This window comes from Panthera onca, chromosome E3 (genome assembly GCF_046562875.1).
Source record: "Panthera onca isolate mPanOnc1 chromosome E3, mPanOnc1 haplotype 2, whole genome shotgun sequence".
Taxonomy (NCBI): Eukaryota; Metazoa; Chordata; class Mammalia; order Carnivora; family Felidae; genus Panthera; species Panthera onca.
In genome coordinates this window covers 26581642-26602146 of record NC_138354.1, presented here as the reverse complement: position 1 = coordinate 26602146, position 20505 = coordinate 26581642, and the positions used below count along the sequence as shown (strand labels likewise).

Below are 20505 nucleotides of genomic sequence, written 5' to 3'. Positions count from 1 at the left end.
ATAAACTCATATTTTTACTGAACACTTAGGACCAAGAATGTGCTATGGATTTTCTGGCCTATTTAATAGTGAACTTCCTCCTCACCCCTGTCCCCAGCCTGAGAAAACAGCCTCCAACAAAGAACAGCAGATACCCTTTTGCTCCCCTTTACTGAACAAAACATAAAGAAATTAAAAAAAACATGGTGGTACTGCTCAAATATTATCAACTGATCTTTATTTCACAAAATTATTTCCATTAAAATTATTTCATATGCCACTTTTACTAGATACTATTTAAATGAAACACAACTGGCAAATTCACAAATTACCCGCTTTAAGTCATTTCCTTCTACTCTGAGGTTACACATCAGACAGCATTTGTTCCCAAGCCTGAGTAATGTTCTTATATTGATATGAATTTGGACTTTCATATTAGGTTGAATACGCATTACACCAAAGGAGCTTCTGAACCATCTGTCACACCTGTCCCAGACCAAAGCTTAGATCTTCTGTGACCTTTTGTGGTTTTCCTCAGCCCATTACTGAATCAATTAGCCAGACTCTGAAAACCATAGCCTACAGGGGATGAAGTCTACTGTTATCACAAAGGATAATGAAACAATAAAATTCTAAATATTCTAGGAAATACGATTTTAAAAATGAGGAAAAGTTCTGTATGAGACCTAGATTACTTTTCTATTGCTGCCTTAACAAATTATCACAAACTTAGTGGCTTCCAACAACACAATTTTATCACCTTGATTATCTATTGATCCTAAGACCAACAGGTCTCAGGGGGCTTACCCTCAAAGCAGGGCTTTGTTCCTTCTGGAGGCTCTGGGGGACAATCTGTTTTCTTGCTTTTTCCAGCTTTTAGAGGCCACCTGCATTCTTCGGCTCATGGCCCTTGCCTCCACCTTAAAACCAGCAACCAAGTTTTTCTTACAAGTTTCTTTGACATTTCTGCCTCCCTCTTCTACAGTTAAGGACTCCTGTGATTAGACTGGGCTCACTCAGATAATCCAGGATAATCTTATTTTAAGGTCAGTTGATTAGCAACCTTAATTCCATCTGTTACCCAAACTCCCTTTCGTGTCCTAACATAGTCACAGGTTCTGGTGACTGGGACAAGGTCATCTTGTCCCAGGGTGACAATGGAGGGGTCATCTTGTCCAGGGGGAGAATGGAGGCTCATTATTCTGCCAACCACAAACCTAATTCTATGTTTGTAAAGTTGAATACACAATTTCTTTTAGAGAATGCTGTCTATCTAGCAAATACTTTTGATGGGCCACTCTAGTTATGGAAAGGAAGTCTCAGGGCAGAGTCCAGTGGGCTAAGGCAGAAACAGCAGGAATCACTCCAAGGAATACAGTGGTTAAGAATCATGAGGTTTCAGAGACAGCTGGATAAGGAAGGGCAACTGTATGGAGGGAAGGACCCTGTCATGGAAAGTTGGTCAGTTGAGAAATCCCTGAGGGACAAACAGCCAACAAGTTTGAGAACAGGGCTATTAAATATTCAACCAAGACCTTGGCTGTGCTATATATGTCCGATCTCTCCTGCCCTGGTTCTGGATAAAAATCCCCAAACCGTCTTGTTTCAGTGGAGACATCATGAACAAGGGAAATCACACCAAACCAAACACAAAAACAAAAAAAAACCAAAAACCCTTGCAGACAGATTGAGGGTACTGGACATAGGGAAAAGGGGCAGAGTGGCACAAGCCGATGTTGTTTAATTTACAAAGGAGAGAAGCCCAGTTAACCCAGGACACTCAGAGAGTAAATCCTCCTGGGACTGCAGACTGCTGCAGGACAGAGACCTGCTACCTTGACAATGATCTGCACCGGTAAGAGCAGCAGAGGTAAGATTAAGTCCATTCTGAGGACACTGCCCATCTTGCTATCTTGGCTGTTCAACCTTCTCTGGCTAGACCCTGCTTTAGGAACAGACTATACTAAACCTTCCCCTCAGCCAGCAGATCTCTTCAGCCAATGGGGATACACTGAGTTTGAAAGTCAAATCCTAATAAACACAGATTATTAATACTAAATGGCAGGAGGAGAAAGGTCTGACCATCACATCCTAATGAGAACTATCACTATGAGGACAAGACAGTGGACAATCAATCAGCCAGTCTCCAGAATCACCCAAGAGATGGCTGAGCACAATCTTCCCTGATAAGCCAAGGCAGGCCCTAACTGTAGTGTGATCTCTCAGCAAGGTAAAAACAATTAAAGCAGACAGTATAGGGAGTAAATTCCTGTAGTGTTGATCAAGGCCAGGAGAGATTTATTCCCCTGTGAAAGGACAAGACTCTCTGAAGGAGCTAACTCAATTGCAGAACCTTACCTTCTAGGCAATTAGATGGCCTCTCCCATTATGTATCTCAAAGTTGAATCCGTCAAAGGCCCAATTCACCTTCTGGCTGATGTGCCCACCTGAGACATTACTAGCATAGAACTGTAAGACTCTCGACCTAGCCAGTGTTTATTAGTCAGGGCAGGCCTGCCTCACCTCTACCCACCCAGTGGGACAGTAGTCGACCCCACGTTTGTCTCACCAGCATCTGCTCTTCACTCTTCCTTTCTGACCTGCCTGGAGTGCATCTTCGTCCACATGCCAGGGGCTGGCTCAGAAATAGGCATATGACCCACTGCTGGGCAATGCGTTATGATGAAAGGTCTTCTGGAAGTTTCCTTGAGTCATAAGGTTTTTCTTCTTCCTCTGGAATGTTCTACTGTCTTGATATCCAACTTAAAATTGGTCCAGCCCTTCTTCCACCAGCTTGATGAAGCCAACAGGATGGATGGAGCAGAGAGGAGAAGAATGTTTCTTTGTTGAGCTGATGCATCAATTCCCTACATAAGGACTTCCTGCCAAGTGAGAGACTAAATATCCTGGCTGTTTAGTTGGGCTGCTGAGCTGGGATGACTATAGGCGTCAAGTGATGTGAAAATGTCCCACTCATAAACTGTATGTTGGGATGCAAAATGCTAGGTGAATGGAAAGAAGGTGGTCGTATCGTTCAGGTCATTGTACCTGGAGCTCTGTGGGGCTGCCTATAGAGTCTAGGCATGGAAATGTGATCATGAGGAGGCAACTTCCTGTGTCATCCTCCACACATCCTGACACCTCTGCCACATAAGTCACCTAGGATTCTGTTCCTCATGGTTGCAAAGAATATAATAAACAGATCCCTGGGAATTTGTCATTGGTTCACAAAGACTAACAGTCTCTCTAAAAATGCCTTTTTCAGAATTCAGTTAAGAGCATCAAGACTAAATCCAAGCTCAGCACTGAGGATGGAAAGCAGGAAGTCAGAAAAGGCAAAACTGGTTTAGAAACACATTTCCTAACAGCAGACGAAGCTCAGTCACATCTGCTTGGTGACAATTCAGACCCCCCTTTGCCAGTAGCTCCTCCAAGATGGGAAAAGAAAAGGAGTTTGCTCTTCCCTGTTTATCATTAATTCTACTTCCTGTTTGGGATTTAGACATCTAATAAAACTTCTGTTTCTTCAATCAAAAGAGATTTCAATCTCCAGTGAGTATTCCTGGTAAAGTTCCTTAGAGGGGGACATTCAGAGTAGTGAATAGTGACAGAGGGCTTGGGGCACAAAGTACAACACTTGGCACTTACTGGTTGGGTGAACCTGGGCAATTTTATTACTTCATCCCTGAACCTCAGTTTCCTCATCTATAAGATGGGGATAATAGCACCTATTTCATAATTATTAAGATTAAATACATTAATGCAGGGGCAACACATTAGTATGTACGTGGTACATACTAAGCACTCAAGACATTTAGGTATTATTTATATATGCTGATGTCTTCAAACAGGGATGGAATGCTTAATACAGAAAATAGGAAGTGTGAGCCACTCACATGTTCTCTTGACTTCTGAAACATGAGCTTCCCTGACCTCAGTTCATCCAAGCACATGGGCAAAGTTTTCCTTAATCTCTGCAGAGGTTTGACTCAAGACAACTGTAAAATGGCTTTCATTTGCACAACTGAATAATAAAAGCAATTCTGGCTGTTTTGAAGGACAAGACAGTAGAGTTTAATCTTCAAATTTGATGGACTTGGAAGCATTTCTGTCAATATAAAAGATTTTGTCTGGGGTGGTGGAGAAGCCAAGGCCAGCGCCACGGCTGTACTTCCAGCTCATGGCCCGGTCGTAGTCCTGCTGGAGGTTCTGCCGCAGAGTGTCGGCCGCCTTCTTGTTGAGAGCCATGTTGGGCCTTCCGGTCATGTTAGGGGGGCGGCTGAATGAAGGTGACACATTTTTAAAGCCACCCATAAGTTTGAGAAATTTCAGTTTCTGTTCCTCGTTTTCAAAACCAGCAGTATCCCACTGGCCAAACTGAGTTCCCTGTGTTAAAAGAAAAAGGTGGTCATTTTCCTGGTTTCCAAAGCCCCATCCTTTCCCCAAGCCCAGCCTCAACAAGGAGGATCCAGCTGATTAAATGCTCACTGTGGCACAGTGCTCACAAGCACATCAACAGACTATATTTTTCATTCTAACAAGAGCCGTGTAAGGAATACTGTATTTATTTTCATTTTACTGCTAAGGAAATGAAGGTATGAAGACTAACTGGGGGCACAAGCCTAATCAATGACCCTGCCAGAATTCCATCTCGGGTCTGGCCAACACCAGGGCCCACCTTTAAACACGGAGCTGCCTATTTGCTTCATTCCTCCCCTAACTCATGGCAAAGAGTATGGCACACCTCACCTCACCTCCAACCACTTCACCTCCCAGCTGGCCACTCTGCCCTCAGGTTGCTGTCAGTTGGAGGGAAGAGGAGAGCAAGTGGGAATCTGAAACGCACATTGCTTCCCACGAGCACTGCGCTTTATAGTGGGGGGTGGAGGCCCAGGGGGGTAAAGGGTCACACAGCCAAGCCAGAGGTTGAGCTAGTCCAGGACTAAGGGGGTCCCAATTCATGTCCAGAGTACTCTACCACCTATACATGAGTCACCCATGTTCAAGAAAATGCAAGACAGCTCCTAAGAGCGGCTGCAGAAGAAAAGACCCCTTTCCTTCTCACACCTGTGAGACAGCAAGAAACCCAGCTCAAGAAAATTATGACTTTGAAGTCACACAGACCCAGGGATCAAGCCCGCCCTGGCTGACTCTGTTCAAATCACCTAACCTCTCTGAGCCTCAATATCCTCATCTACAATACAGAACTGTAATACACCTCTCACAGGGCTTTAACTAATGATCAAATCAGGTTTTTACACCAGCAACCCAGAGCACAATGCTTGGCATACTTTAAGTTCTCAATAACTGGTCATTCTTCCCACCCCACCCCGACTGCTGACCTCCATGCTGCCTGGGAACTTTCCACTTGCAAGACAAATGCCAGCCTAGCACTTATTTCTAGATCAGTTTTGGGAGAATACTAAAAACCAATCGTTGTTACACTTGCCCTGAGTGAATCAGTGATGAATTCTTCCAGTTTCATAGCGGCCCAGATGGAGGCATAATTAACAGCTTCCCAGGCCTACAATTTCTAGAATGAGAAACCACCTCTGACAGCCCTGCACTGGGTCTGAGGAAACTAGCTCTTCCAAGGGCTGCTGACCCACTCAAAGGGGCCCTCCCACAGGGGCCTACAGCCAGTCTGGAATCCTCACCACAGGCCTCACCTGTCAAGTGTCCCCAGGTCCTGGGAGGCAATGCCACCTAAAGTGTCCCCAGCAGATGCCAGCCCCTGTGCCCTAGGATCCCCATCAGGTCCTTCTAGGTACCGCCTCTGGGGCCACTAGCTGCCCTGTTTCTTGCCTTCCTCAACTCAATAAGGATGTTCTATCAGCTCTGCTCAGCTCAAGAGGATGGAAAGAGTAGAGACACCCAGAGGGAAGATACATAACAAAGGCCCTCTCCATATCCCACTGGGCGAGAGTACAAGTCCCATTTTACAGATGTGGAAACCGAGGCTCCAAAAGGGGAAGTTGCTTCCCTAGAGTCTCACAACGAGAAAGTGGCAGAGCCAGAAATTGAACTCAGGTCTTTGGATCCAAATTAATTGTTCTTTCCTGTGTTAAACTGTGAAGGCTTAAGACAGGGCAGGAAAGCAAGCCTTCCTTGTCATCTAGATCCTTCTTTCCCTCTCCCCAATCCAATTAACTATTAGCAAGTCTTGTTGGGTTGTGAAGCTGTCTCTTCTCTCTGTCCTCTGCCACCATCCCAGTCCTCAGGCCTGCAGGCCGAGCCTCCTAACCAGCTCCCCACTTCCCCTACACACATGCCCTCCAGGAGCTCTCACTGCACCTAGAGTCTCCGTACAAGCTTCCGGCCACAGCAGTCGAGGTTGGCCTGGTGTAGGCCTGCCCACAGCCCCTCTCACCCTGCTTCAGCCTGACTTCGTGTCCTCGCGCAGTACTCCCTCCTGTCCCATCTCCTCAGGCCTGGTTTGGAATCTCCCATTCCAACTGGACCTTGAAGGCAGTCCTGAGAGAGGCCTGCCACAACATAGCTCTTGCCTCTGCCACCTACCCTGGTCCAAGAAGCCTTCTGAGGTCACTATCCACTGCTGGAAAGCGCTTATCACATGCCCTCAGAGACCAATGTGTGGGGACATCCCATCCATCCAGAGCTGGAGACAAAGGTTCAGGATGCTTCTCTGGCTTGGCCAGCTCTCTAGGAGGTAGTAGGCAAGCACCCCTTCAGAAGGAGGAAAGTTAGCTCAAGACAAGCTTTGCAGTCAAGAGAGCCCAACGGCAGACTGGGACAGCCTCTGGGGCCTGGACTCCCATGGTCTTGTCTCCCATCACTCTGCTGCTCATGCCACAAGGTGAGGAAGGAGGAGTCAGGATGCCGGGGTATGTCACCCAGCAGAGCCAAAGCATTGAACTTACTGTCCACTTCCTTGGTTCAGAAGCTTCCGTTTTGCCCGACTCACGATCAATCTCTTCTTGCAAGGCCTTTCGCCTCACCTGAGCAAGGGAGAGCAAAGAAAAGAGGGAAATGGGACACAGAAGTTTTCCTTTGAGCTTAAAACAGAGCACAGAGATAGGGCAGGAGGACAGGACGGTGGCAAGAGGGAGAGGAGCTTTCCTCTGCTGCAAATTGGGGCAGGCATTTGTCGGGAACAATCTTCTAAGCATCCCAAGGCTGCAATCCCTTGACCTAAAATGGGCAGCCTCATTTATTCTTTTTTGCCATTCTTTAAGAATGAACTTTCCTATAAACTGAGCCTTATCCACCTTCAGCAGAACATTTTTGTCTGTAACAGCCATAGTGGGTGGAAACTTCCCCAAAGCACACTGCCTGAAGCCCTGCCTTCCTATACAGAAGATACAGTAGTTAACTTTCGGGATAGCATTGTTTTCTAGAAAGAACACTGGAGTGAGGCAAAGGCTAGTATGAAACTTAGCACTTAGATAAGTCATTTAACCTTTTTGTACTTAGATTCATTCATCTGCAAATAGAAATATCAGCTACCTTGGAGGATAAATGGCAGAAACAGAATTGTGCTATGATGTATAATAAATATATATTTGGTTGTCATCCTAGTTTCTGCAGAGAACTCCTAAACCCCTTGGGATTTCCAAAGTGAGGAGAGCAATCAAGGTGTCTTATGCTATGTAAATGAGGAGAACTAACGAAGAAAAGCACCTGAGGATGGGGGCTGGTTGTCAGGTGAACCAACCCCATGAACATAGGGGGTTGGAACTTGCAGTCCCCCCTCCAAACTCCAGGGAGGGAAGAGGGCCTGGAAGCTGAATCAATTACCAAATGGTCAATGATTTAATCAATTGCACCTATGTAATGAAGCCTCCATAAACCTCCCAAAAGAGCAAGATGTTCAGAAAGCTTCTGGGTTGGTGGAAAACATGGAGATTTGTAAAGAGTGGTATACTTGGAGAGGGCATGAAATTTTAGTGCCATTTCCCCATACCTTGCCATATGTATCACTACCATCTGGCTTTTCTTGATTTGTATCCTTTTATTATAAACCAACAGTCTAGTAAGTGAAATGATTCGGAGTTCTGTGAACTGCTCTAGCAAATTAATAGAACCCAAGGAGGGAGTCATCAGAACCTCCCATCTATAGCAGGCTGCCGAGGGGTGGTAGTAGCCTGGTGAGACTGAGTCCCTAACCTGTGGGATGTGACACTATCTCCATATATATTGTGTCAGGTTGGAGTTGAATTGTAGGACACCCAGCTGGTGTCCAAGAATTGCTGGTGTCGGAGAACCTCCCTGCCCAACATTAAATTGTTGGGTGCAGAATGTTAAGAACCTAATAGAGTGCCTGGTACACAGCAGGTACATCTTATGCAATGCTGCTAGCATGGCTCAAGGCCACCATCAGCATACTAATGACCCTGCTGTTTGATATAAAAGCTTCCAGGACCAATATCCCTGACAAACAGATCAAAAGTCCTCAACAAAATGTCAGCAAACTGAATTCAACAATACATTAAGAGAATCATTCACCATGATCAAGCAGGATTTATCTCAGGGATGCAAGGATGGTTTAATATCCATCCTTGATATACCATATTAACAAAATGAAGAATAAAAATCATACTCATCTCAATACATGCAGAAAAAGCATTTGATAAAATTCAACATCAATTCATGGTAACAAATGTCAATAAAGTCGATACAGAGGGAACATACCTCAACATGATAAAGGCCACATAGTTAACATCATACTCAATGGTGAAAAGCTTCAAGTTTTTCCTCTAAGATTAGAAACAAAACAAGGATGTCTACTCTCATCACTTTTATTCAACACAGTACTGAAGTCTCGGGCCCATAGACAAGAAAAAGAAACAAAAGTGATCCAAACTGGAATGGAACAAATGAAACTGCCACTACTTGCAGATGACATGATAATCTATATAGAAAACCCTAAAGACTCCACCAAAAAACTATTACAACTAATAAATGAATTCAGTAAAAGTTGCAGGATATAAAAACAATATACAGGAATCTGTTCCATTTCTATACACTAAAAACAAACTACTGAAAAGAAAAATTAAGAAAACATTCCCAGTTACAACTGCATCAAAAATAATAAAACACCTAGGAATAAATTTAAGGAGGTGAAAGAGCTATACTCTGAAAATTTTAAGACATGGATGACAGAAACTTGAAGATGACATAAATAAATGGAAGGATATACCATGCTCATGGATTGGAAGAATTAACATTGTTAAAATGTCCATATTATCCAAAGCAATCTACAGATTCAATGCAATCCCTATCAAAAAACCAATAGCATGTTTCACAGAACTGGAATGAACAATCCTAAAATTCATATGGAATCACAAAAGATGCTGAATAGCCAAAGTAACCCTGAGAGAGAAAAACAAAGCTGGAGGTAGCACAATCCCATATATCAAACTATACTACAAAGTAGCAGTAATCAAAATAGCATAGTATTGGCACAAAACCAGAGATCAATGGAAGAGAAGCCAGAAATAACTTATAGGTCAATTAATCTATGACAAAGCATCCAAGGATCTAACAATGTGGGAAAGACAGTCTCTTTAATAAATGGTGTTGGGAAAACTGGACAGCTACATGCAGAAGAATGAACTGGACCACTTTCTCAGACCATACACAAAGATAAATTCAAAATAGATTAAAGACTTAAATGTGAAACCTGAAACCATAGGACCCCTAAAAGAAAACAAAGGCAAAAAATTCTTGGTAATATTTTTCTGGATCTGTATCCTTAGGCAAGGGCAATAAAAACAATTAGAACTACAACAAACTAACAAAAAGGCAACCTACTAAATGGGAGAAGATATAGCTGACACTTGAACAAGTGGGGATTGGGGCACTGGCCCCCTGCACAATTGAAAATCCACATATAAATTCTGACGCCCCCAAAATTTAACTGTTAGTAGCCTACTGTTGACTGGAAGTTTTACCAGTAATATAAACAGCTGATTAACACAGATTCTGTATGTTTTATGTATTACATACTATAATCTTACAATAAAGCTAAAGATGTAATTAAGAAAATCAAAGGAAAAAGTACATTTACAGCACTGTATTGAAAAAATTCGTGTATTCATGTACTCGTGCAATTCAAACCCATGTTGTTCAAGGATCAACTAATTTGCAAGGATAAACATATCTGCAAATACTATATTCGATAAGGGCTTTATATCCAAAATATATGAAGAACTCATACATGGGGCGCCTGGGTGGCTCAGTTGGTTAAGCGTTTGATTCTTGGTTTCAGCTCAGGTCATGATCCTGCAGTTCATGAGATCAAGCTCCAAGTTGGGCTGTGTGCTGATAATGGGGAACCTGCTTGGGATTCTTCCTCTCCCTCTCTCTCTCTCTCGCTCTCTCTCTCTCTGCCCCTTCCCTGCTTGCATGGGCATGCTGTCTCTCTCAAAATATATAAACTTAAAAATCAACTAGAAAATGGGCAGAGGACCTGAATAGACATTTTTACAAAGACATACAAATGGCCAAAACATGAACAGATGTTCAACATCATCAGGAAAATGCACATCAAAATCATAACAAGGTATGTCAAGCCAGTCAGAATGGCTAGTATCAGAGACTGGAGGTAACAAGTGTTGGTGAGGATGCAGAGAAAAGGGAACCCTTGTGCACTGTTGGTGGGAATGCAAAGTGGTGCAACCAGTATAAAAAAATAGTATGGAATTTCCTCAAAAAATTAAAAATAGAAATACGATACAAGCCAGTAATTCCACTTCTGGGTATTCACCCAAAGAAAAGGAAAACACTTAATTTGAAAAGATATATGCACGCGCGCGCACACACACACACACACACACACACACAATGGAATATTACTCAACAGTGAAAAAGAATGCAATCTTGCCAGTTTGCGACAATGTGGATGGACCTACAGGGTATTATGCTAAGTGAAACAATTGAGACAGAAAAAAGACAAATACCATATAATTTCACTTACATGTGCAATCTGGAAAACAAAACAAAACAAAACAAATGACTCATAAAAACAGACAACTAGTGGTTGCCAGAATGGAGGGGTATAGGAGGCTGGGCGAAACAGATAAAGGAGATTAGGAAGTACAAACGCGTAAGTAAGTCACAGGGATGTACAGTACAGCATAGGGAATACAGTCAGTAATCTTGTAATACCTTCGTATAGGTGACAGATGGTAGCTACACTTATTGTGGTGAGCATAGATTAAAGGATGTAATTGTTGAATCACTAGGCTGTACACCTGAAATATAATATGGTATGTCAGCTGTACTTCAATTAGGAAAAAAAGCATCCAGGGTCTCCTTCTCCCTCATAAGGGTTCAGGTATAACTTTGACCCAATTTGTGCCCTTTCCTCCTCCCTTCTAATCTGCCACAGGCTGCGAGACAAAGTGACCACTTATGTAAGTTGAAAACTATATAAAACAAAGTGACAACTGTAAAAATGACAGAAAAAATGATAACATATTCCTATAGTGGAGCCATGCTCCAGATGCAGAGTGATACAGATGTGCCTAAGACAAAATGAAATTCAATTCATCAGTTAAATGATAAAAATTAAGAGAATGGTCTACATAACGTAGCATGATTAGACAGTGCTTTAAAATTACACATAGTTACAAAGGAAAAATCTAGAAAAATATAGTAACAAAGGGTTAACAGTGAGTGACCATTATTAGGTGATAGGATTTCAGGTCGCATTTTTTTTTTTTAGGTTGCAATGTTTTAACATAGTGAACTTTCAGCATTTACAGGACAAAAAGGCAGAGGTAAAACAGAAAGCTTCACTTACGTTGAGGTAATCTGTCACCCATAACGGTTAAAAGTTTCCTTAAAAATTGTAAACAGTAGGCACAAGTCAGCAGCAAAGGGGCTGCTGGTGGGCATTGCCCATAAGAAGTACATGGGCATGAGGACTCTCAGAGTTCTAGCAGCTTGCTGCATCCTGAGCCGGGGAGGATACCTGCGAAAGGAACTGAGGGAAGGGGCCCAGAGCCCAGAGAGGCAGGGCCCCCCCGCCTCTGTCCTCTCGGTCCTCATTACAGTTAGCCCTGACCCTGGGGAGCCGCATGACTATGACCTGCAAAAGGCTGGGGAGCTCCCATTTCTAAGGGGTTTGTGCTTTGTGCCAGGCCGTGGACTGGGCTCTGTCAGCATCCCCTTACTGATCGGCATGGTCCTACTTCCGATGCCCCTGCCTCCAGGGAGAGTTCCTTAGCACTCCAAAGGCATTAGGTTTGGAAATTCTGTGACATCTTCTAGGCTCCCACATACTCAGCTCACTTCCTAGTAGTCACTGGTTTCTTTCTCTCCTGGAGTAGAAGGGCCACGAGACAGGGGTCATCCCTGCATCACACCCTGTTGCTTCTCTCCAGCAGTTACTTGCTGACAAAGCGTGAGGATGTGGTCAGGGTAACGGGTGCCCCTTATTAAGCAGATATAAGACAGGCCCCTGCTGATTGCCTCACAAACATGACTGCGTCTGGTCTTCACAGCCACCTACACGAGAGGGTCAGTAAGGTCAGTGACTGCCCAAGGATGTTAGTAATGGTCCAAAGCCAAGCCTCTGCTGTTACCACTGTCCTGCCTGGCCTCATTTGGTCCAGGATCATACAAAGACCCCAATTCCAGAAAGTCATGCTCCTTTATAGGATACATCTACCTACAGATCCAGGCACGCCAGAAGCAGAAGCTGAGCCACAACAGAATAACTTCTCTAAGTGCTCCTGAATTGAGGACAGGAGGTGGCAATGCATGGGCCTGGCTGAGCACATGTTCCCTGCCCTGGCTGCAGTTCCTGGAGTCATACTCCTGTCTCTCCTGCAGCAATTATAAGGGAAACACTCAGCCTGAGATTCTCAATGATCAGATAGCCCCTCAGCCAAAGCTGTGGTAGTGAAAGGGTCTCCCAGCATCAAGTGGGGAAGGCCACAAGTTCCCTGCCACTTGAGGTGTTCCAGAGCTGGCTGGTGGCTTTTGGGTTCCTTGACACCTCTGGGACCAGGATCTTGTTGCCCAGGAGGAGACAAATGTGTGCCTGGTGGGTGGCAAGACATCTGGGAGGGGGATGAGGACCTGGACCGTACCTGGTCTATGTGCGCCTCATCCATGTTGCCTTTCTTTTCCAACACCACCTCTAAGTCTGTGTCAGGCTCCTGCACAAAAGGGCAAAGGGAGGAAGAGTCAAGCATACGATGGCCTCTGCCCCAGCAGCCCAGCAGGATGAGACAATGATAATCCAGAGAAGTCCCAAGACTGCAGCACCACCTCAACCCCTGCCACCAACAGAACTTCTGACATCCTGTCTTCCACATTTCTGATTCTCCCCTCAAGACAACGGCACTGACCTAACATAAGAAGAAACTAAGATTCAGAGAGGTGACAGGACCATCATGAAGTAACCCCCACAGCTCAGGGACAGAACTGACACAGGTCTCCTGACTAAGGCTTGGCACACCTTTCCTGCCACAGACATCATCTTATCTCCCATGGCACCACACCAGCAAGAGAGAGGCCAAGGGCCCTGCTGATGGGGGTGGAGGGACAGACTGGCAGGGGACAGGTAAGCCTGGGGCCCTGATTGGGGTGAGGGTGGGCAGGGCGGGGACCCTGCCAGCAAACCTAAATCCAGTTCTCTCCTCCAGTGCCCACCCCCACTCCAGTCCTAGTCATTGCCTTCCCTCCTACCTGGACAACACAACAGTCTCTAAGTCCTGCTTCCTCACCCCCTTCCACCCCAACCCTGCTCCATTATGCACAACAACTAGGGTGAGCTTTAAAAACTCAACTGGAGGGGCACCTGGCTGGCTCAGTCAGTAGAGCATTACAACTCTTGATCTCGCAGTTGAAGGTTCAAGCCTTACATTGGGTACAAAAATTACTTAAAATAAAATCTCAGGGCCTGGTGGCTCAGTTGGTTGAACATCTGACTCCTGATTTCAGCTCAGGTCATGATCTCGTGGTTCATGAGTTGGAGCCCCAAGTCAGGCTCTGCAAAGTCAGTGCAGAGCCTGCTTGGGGTCCTCACTCTCTCTCTCTCTCTCTCAAAATAAATAAATAAACTTAAAAAAAGAAAAAGGTAAATAAAATAAAATCTTAAAAAAAAACTCAACCGGATCATATCATATATACACCTTAAACTTGCACCATGTTATATGTCAATTATATCTCAATTAAAAAAATAAAAATTTTAAAAATCAGATCACATCACCCCACTACTCCCCAAAACTCTCCAGGGGCTCTTATCCTATTTACACAAAAATCTAGACTCCTGTGGCCTCTATGGTCTCTATTCCTTGGCCCCTCCCAAACTCCCAGCTTCTACTACCCCAGTCTCTGCTCCTTCCAGGGCCTCTGCACTGTTGCTCCCTCTGCATGACCCACAGCCAACAGCCCTCACACAACTCCGCTCCCATGTGGTGTCCTCATTGGGCCTGCCCTGGGCATGTTTGCATGTGTCAAACTTGCTCACTGACCTTAGCTCCCATGGGACCCTCTAAAAGTGAGACCCCAGGCCACTTTCCCTGATCCTTTGGTCATGACAACTGCCATCTTTTCGCAGCCTTACTTTAAATGTGCTCTGCGCGGCACCCAGCATCACATGTGATGATCCCTGGAAGGCTCTGTTTACTCACATCACCCATCCAGACCCTGAAGATGTGTGCATTTCCGACTCAGAGGGCTGTCCGAGGCAGCAGAGCCCCCACAGCAGGAGATGTTAAACAGAGGGGACCAACCCCCTTTCACTGAACTCTGGAAAGAAGGGATTCTGATGGGGGTTGGGCTCCCAGCCTCTGGGGTTCCTCTTGGCCCCAAGAGCTTCTGAATGAAAGAGACCAGTGAAATAAGTCTAATGGACTAGGACAAAACTGGGAAAAATCCAGAAACCAGAACTGCCTTTTGTAGGCCCTGAAAAGGAGGCCGCCCCTGCCCTCCTCAACCCTATCAAGCTGAGCTGAGGGTGCCCAGACACTTCCTGATGACCTTGCTCCAGGGGGCTCATCCTTCAGTTGGTATTAATGGAGCCCCCTCCAGTGCCAGGGCCATCCTTCAGTAACAACTCCATACACGTTAGCCATCATTCTTACTTGAGGACCACAGGGCAGTGGCTGGTCTGAGCTTACCTAGCTGGTCGGTGCAGAACTGGGAAGAGAACTCAGGGCTTGTTCTAATAGAAGACAGTCACTTCTTGGGCTCTAATGGCTCTACCATCTATGGGAAGTTACAGGGCAGCTTCTGAGAAAGGATGAAACCTCCAGTTCCAAAGCCAGACTGGGCTGCAAGCCCACCCTGACAGGTAGATGATCCTGATCAAGGTATTTAACTCCTCCCTTAGTATCCTTGTCTGTTAAATGAGGATAACGACAGCAGCCATTTCACCAGACTGATGTGAGGATTAAACGGGTTAATACATGGGGAGCGTTAGCCTACCGCCAGGCACACAGTAAGTGTTCAACATCAGCCTTGGCTACCCCAACAGGCCAGACATCTGCTTGGAGTAGGACACATACCATCTCATTTCCCCCTGCACATCCACTCATTCCAAAAACAGGAATGAAGCTGTGGTCCTGACACAAATAGAGGCAGATGTGGACCTGTGGAGTCCAAGTGCTCTGGCTCATCTCCTCCCTTCTCTCCCCCACTCAAGGAAGCCTGTCAGGATGGAGACAACGTATCTCTGTTGTCTTCGCCAGACCATCAACTATTCTCTTCCTCCGGGTAATTAGGATTGGGTTTTCCTCCCAGGAATTGTCTTCCCCCCCAACCTCCAACAGTGGGGTTCAGTGGGACTAATACCCTAGTTCCCTCCCCCCAGCTTCAGATCAGGGCTTCCAGCTTGGGTGATCACCTGAGGCATGTGACAGCAGCCCTGAGAATTTTTTTATAATCGTTTCAGAGGGGCTACAGTTCTCCCTTTGGGGGTAGCCTAACTACTAGGATGAAATCCTGGAACTGCTGAGACTGTCTTGCTATGGGTAGGAGGTGGGAGGTGCCTGTCTGTGACTAAAACCCACTAGAAGAAAAAAATACAAAGCCCAGAGCTGGGGAAAGCCACGCAGGCATCTCCCGCAATCCAAACCTATTTGATCTCTAAATCATGTAAACGGAGCACAGAAAATAAACTCAGATAGGCTTGGACACCATGTTATCTCAAACTATTTGGTTCCTGAGTTTTGGACAGCAAGTGGCAAGAGTTCAGAAAGAGAGTGATTCATCTGAAAAATTTATATCTATTCAGACCCTAAGTGAAGATAGTGAGAAGTTGGGTAAAGTTTCAATAGCAAGGGATACCTTTATTACTGAGAATAGAGCATGAGTACCTGGATCCAGCCATACCTGAAACTAAATAGCTTTTAACCTTTCCAGTTACGTATCTCAACAAATACCCTTTTCTGGCTGAAGTCAGTTCAATCAGGGTTCTGGCAGCTACAAGGGGGAGTGCCTGTGTATGAATGCACACACACACTCCCCACTTCCACCCTTATTCACCCAAGCAGAGTCTACTTCTGAAGAAAAGCTTACCTCTTTACAAGGCTCTCCTGCTACTCTGCTCTCTTTCTCCTTCTTCTTTTTATTCCTCCTCAGAGCTGGCTCCTCAATGCCTGGCTGCTCTGCCTTTTTCTTAGCCTTCATTTTCTTTTTTGCAAGGGACTTGGGGTTATGTTCTATTGGGATGTATTCTGGAGCCTCAACTTTGACTGGCTTCTTACTTCCTTTCCTGGGGATGCCCTCAATGGACTTGGAGAGCTCAAGGTGCCCTAGGGAGGGGTCTCCCTTCTGGTGGATTTTCTTTTTCTTCTTCATCTTCACACTGTGCTCCCTGGGGCTCTCCTGCTTCCGTTTCCGCCCTGAGGCTGTCTGCTCCTCTCCATCCTTCCCCACCGAGCAAGCATACAGAGAATCCCCAGACTCACAGAACCAAGGGTCCTTGGCTGAAAAGGCTGCAGCCTCCTGGGCCTTTTTCTCCTTCTTGTGTTTTTTGGGCTTCTTGCCGATGCTGGTCCCCTCCTCGCCCTGTCTGGGATCCGGGAAGGTCTTCATTCTCGAGCCAGGGGACATGGCCGGAGGCCATAAGGACTTCCTCTTCTTTTTCTTCTCCCCACCTTGGAACTCAGATGAACCAAGAGCCTGCTTCCTGGGGCTCGGCAACTTCTCTGTCCGTCCGGCACGTAATGTGGTCTCAGGTTCTAAGTGCTGTTCACTGAGGGTGCTATGTCCCTTCTTTTTCTTCTTTTTCTTCACTAGAGGCATCTCAGATGCCTGTCCCAGCACCACACTCTTTGAGGGGGATGTGGCTTTTGTGGGACAGATCTCAGTGAAATAACTGTCACTGTTTAAAACTGAGTATTGAGTCTCTAGTTCTTTGACCACCTTCTTCTTCTTCTTCTTTTTCTCTGGGAGCCCAAGGCCCAAGTCTCCTTTGTGGGTTTTAGTGATCATTCCTGAAAAAAGAAATGGTACACGTTATCCCCTACCAAATCCCCGTGTACAATTCAGTTAGGTAGTACCAAAAGCCACGTTTCTTTTTTTTTTAATGTTTATTTTTGAGACAGAGCATGAAAGGGGGGGCGGGTCAGAGAGAGGGAGACACAGAATCTGAAGCAGGCTCCAGGCTCCGAGCTGTCAGCACAGAGCCCAATGCAGGGCCCGAACCCACGGACCGTGAGATCATGACAAGAGCCAAAGTCGGACACCCAACCGACTGAGCCACCCAGGTGCCCCAAAAGCCATGTTTCTGAGTGGCTAGTCTGAAATGTTAAGGGATGGAAAAATGTGATCAAAGAAGTAGAATGGAGTTTAAATTTAGACAGGCCCAAGTTCAAATTGAAACTGCTCCCTCACCTTAAGCTAATCATCTAGCCTCCCTGAACATTAATTTCCCCATCTAGAAAATGGGGGTAAATAACACTTCCTTCTCAAAGGGAGAAGTGATCCATGCAAAGTGGTACACTGTTGATTCCTTTTCCTAACGCCCCTTCTCAGATCTCTGAGCCTAGTCACCCATTCCAACAAATTTACTGCCTACCCTGTGCCAGCCAGGGAGGATATAATTGCAGTCAAATCAGACAGACAATTTCTGAAGGGGACAGAAATCCTGAGGTGAACTCTTCCTGCCAATTCCCACCAGAGGCAGTAACTGTGGCACAATTAACTCCTTACCTTGGTTCACCTAAGTAGCTTTTCCTTTGTGTGTGGAAATTAACTTCCCCCACCTGCACGCTGGATGACTTACCCTCCTAATTACCTTCCCATGTGGCTAGTAGTATGAGCAGGAGCAAGATACGGAAGGAGCCCCAGCTAGGACAGACAAGACCTGGGTTCAAATGGTGACTGACACTCTCTTGCCACATAGTGTTGGCTTATCCGGGCCTCAGTTTCCCTATCCATCATCAGGGACTGAACCAGATCAAAGGCTGCCAGGGGGAGAAGGTGTGGGGGCCACACCTTGCCTGCTTCAATGTTTTTAAATTTTCAAATTACCAATATTTAACAATTGGAGATGACACAGAGCAACCTACAATGTCCAGCTTTTTTGGGGAAATGTCATGTAGGCAACTGTGCGAGGGCCCTCAAGTACACTTCAGCTTCCAGCTAGGCTACTTCTGTCACTCATCACACCCCAGTTCCTATTGCTCCCTGAACTAGGTGACATGGAGACACCCAGGGAATCCAGAAACAAAATATCCCCCAGGTTTGGACAGTGGGAGGCATAGTTCAAAAGGCTCTCCATCCTGAAGCTCTCCAGGCTCAGAACCCTGCGGGTGCAGACTGGACTTGACTCACCATTAGCAGCTTCAAGGAGCCAGGCCAGGACCAAACCATGACTCAAATTCATTTGTAACTCATGCCAGGAGCACCTGGAAAGTCAAGGGAACCCTCTCATTCATTCCTATCCTGTTTTCTGCTCTATTCCCAGAGCCTAGTTCTGTACCTGGCACATAGCAGGTGTTCAATAAATACTCACCGAAAAAATGAATGCCAGAGATACAGAGATGAACAAGATAAAACACCTGCTATAGGGGTGCCTGGGTGGCTCAGTCGGTTAAGCATCTGACTTTGGCTCAGGTCATGATTTCACAGTTTGTGGGTTCAAGCCCTGCATCAGGCTCTGTGTGGACAGCTCAGAGTCTGGAGCCTGCTTAGGATTCTGTGTCTCCCTCTCTCTGTCCTCGTCCGCTTGTGCGTGCTCGCGCACTCTCTCAGAAGTAAAAAAACAAAAAACAAAAACAAACACTTAAAAACTGTTAAAAAAAAAAAAAAAACACCTGCTCTCAAGAAGGTGTAGGAGGAAAAGATGTGTGATAATGAAGACACAAGTGATAACATCAAGGTTAGTGGTGAGGTCAGGGCAATGGAGTTAATCTAATCTGACCCATCAGTTGTCAGTAAAGTTTCTAGTACAGAAGTTTCCAGCTTGGGCAACTACAGGACGGTGGTGTTAAATCCTAAGAAAAAGGAACTGAAGGAGGGTGATTAGGGGCTGCAGGAGACAGGCTGGTTTGCATAGATGCCTTGAGATATCCAAAAGGAGACTGTCCAGTGAACAGGTGGATATGTGGGTCTGAGGCTCAGGGGTGATGGGGCTGACATAGATAAGAAAAATTTAGAAATGTATGGATGATAACTAAGCCTCAAATACAACGAGCCTAAGACAACACCTTAGGGAAACAGGAGGGCAGAGGAAGAGGGACCTGCAAAGGAAGAGAAGTCGGTGCAAACCTAGAGAGGGTGGAGTCAAGAGAGCGGAGAGCGCCTCAGGTGGGGGAATAGTCAAGAGACCTGTTTAGAACAAAGAAGCCAAAGGGGGGCTGTGGTCAATTTAATCCCCTTAAGCTTCCCTCCTCTTTAGCACTGAATATCTTCCTCTTCAACCCAGCGAGTCCAGATGTATTCACTCTAAGGGAAGAGGATGTTCCTTACAGTGTCTCCAGTAAAAACCAGCACTTTCTCCAAAAGCGCTTTTAAAATCTCGCGGTAGCCTCCTGAGGACTGGTGTGAAGGCCCCATCGCACAGACTTGCTGAGGCTTCGAGACTTCAATTTACCAGTCCTAGGTCCTAAAGCCAGCAAGTGGCAAAAAAAAGATTCGAACCCAGCCCGCAGAGCCTGTGCTCCGCACAATGAAACCAACACCCCACCACCACGGCAGGTTCACTAGCAGGAAGCAAGGGAGCCGGGAGGCGAAACGGACCCTCTAAGGCTCCGCAGCGCCAAAGCTTCCGCGCGCATACACACGCGCGGAGGGATTACCCGCGATCCTGGCCCCACTCCAAGGCGGGAGAACTTCCAGAAGGCGGCGGCCTCAGGCCGGAGCGAGCGCTGGTGGTTGGTGGTGTGGATTTGGGGTGCAAGTCGCCCGCTTTTCCCTTAGTTTGCCCCGCAAGTCCCCAAGCCCAATCTCCAGACCCCGCGCCTCCCCGCCTGGGCCGCCCCTCAGCACTCACCCTCAGGCCAATCTTCCCCGCCTCCACGTGAAAGCCAGCTCCGCCGCGACCCGGAAGTTAATCTCGAGTCTCTGGCTCGCCCCCGTGAATTCTGGGTCCTTCCGGGT

The 20505-nt window shown here is 46.0% G+C and overlaps 1 protein-coding gene across 7 annotated transcripts; it reads right to left on the bottom strand.

Moving 5' to 3' along the window:
* Positions 1 to 189: 189 nt before the first annotated feature.
* Positions 190 to 20501, bottom strand: KNOP1 (lysine rich nucleolar protein 1). Of its 7 annotated transcripts, XM_060648646.3 has the most exons (6): positions 20399 to 20417; positions 18739 to 18812; positions 16477 to 17396; positions 13041 to 13109; positions 6861 to 6938; positions 190 to 4365 (listed from the first exon to the last, which is right to left on the bottom strand). In XM_060648646.3, the coding sequence occupies exons 2-6, from the start codon at positions 18788 to 18790 to the stop codon at positions 4054 to 4056; spliced, it is 1431 nt and encodes a 476-aa protein (XP_060504629.3). In that variant the 5' UTR covers positions 18791 to 18812; positions 20399 to 20417; the 3' UTR covers positions 190 to 4053. The 7 variants fall into 7 exon arrangements, with proteins under 7 accessions (XP_060504629.3, XP_060504628.3, XP_060504630.3 ...); XM_060648645.3 differs by lacking the exon at positions 18739 to 18812 and having other exon boundaries at positions 20399 to 20501; XM_060648647.3 differs by lacking the exons at positions 18739 to 18812; positions 20399 to 20417 and adding an exon at positions 20205 to 20391.
* Between the last annotated feature and the right edge of the window lie 4 nt (positions 20502 to 20505).

Coding starts and splice junctions, on each gene's coding strand:
- KNOP1 (XM_060648646.3), bottom strand. CDS start 18,790: ATGAATTTGAGTCATGGTTTGGTCCTGGCCTGGCTCCTTGAAGCTGCT. Junction 17,397..18,738: donor GCTCCTTGAAGCTGCTAATG/GTGAGTCAAGTC, acceptor TTCTTTTTTCAG/GAATGATCACTAAAACCCAC. Junction 6,939..13,040: donor ATGAGGCGCACATAGACCAG/GTACGGTCCAGG, acceptor TCCCTTGCTCAG/GTGAGGCGAAAGGCCTTGCA.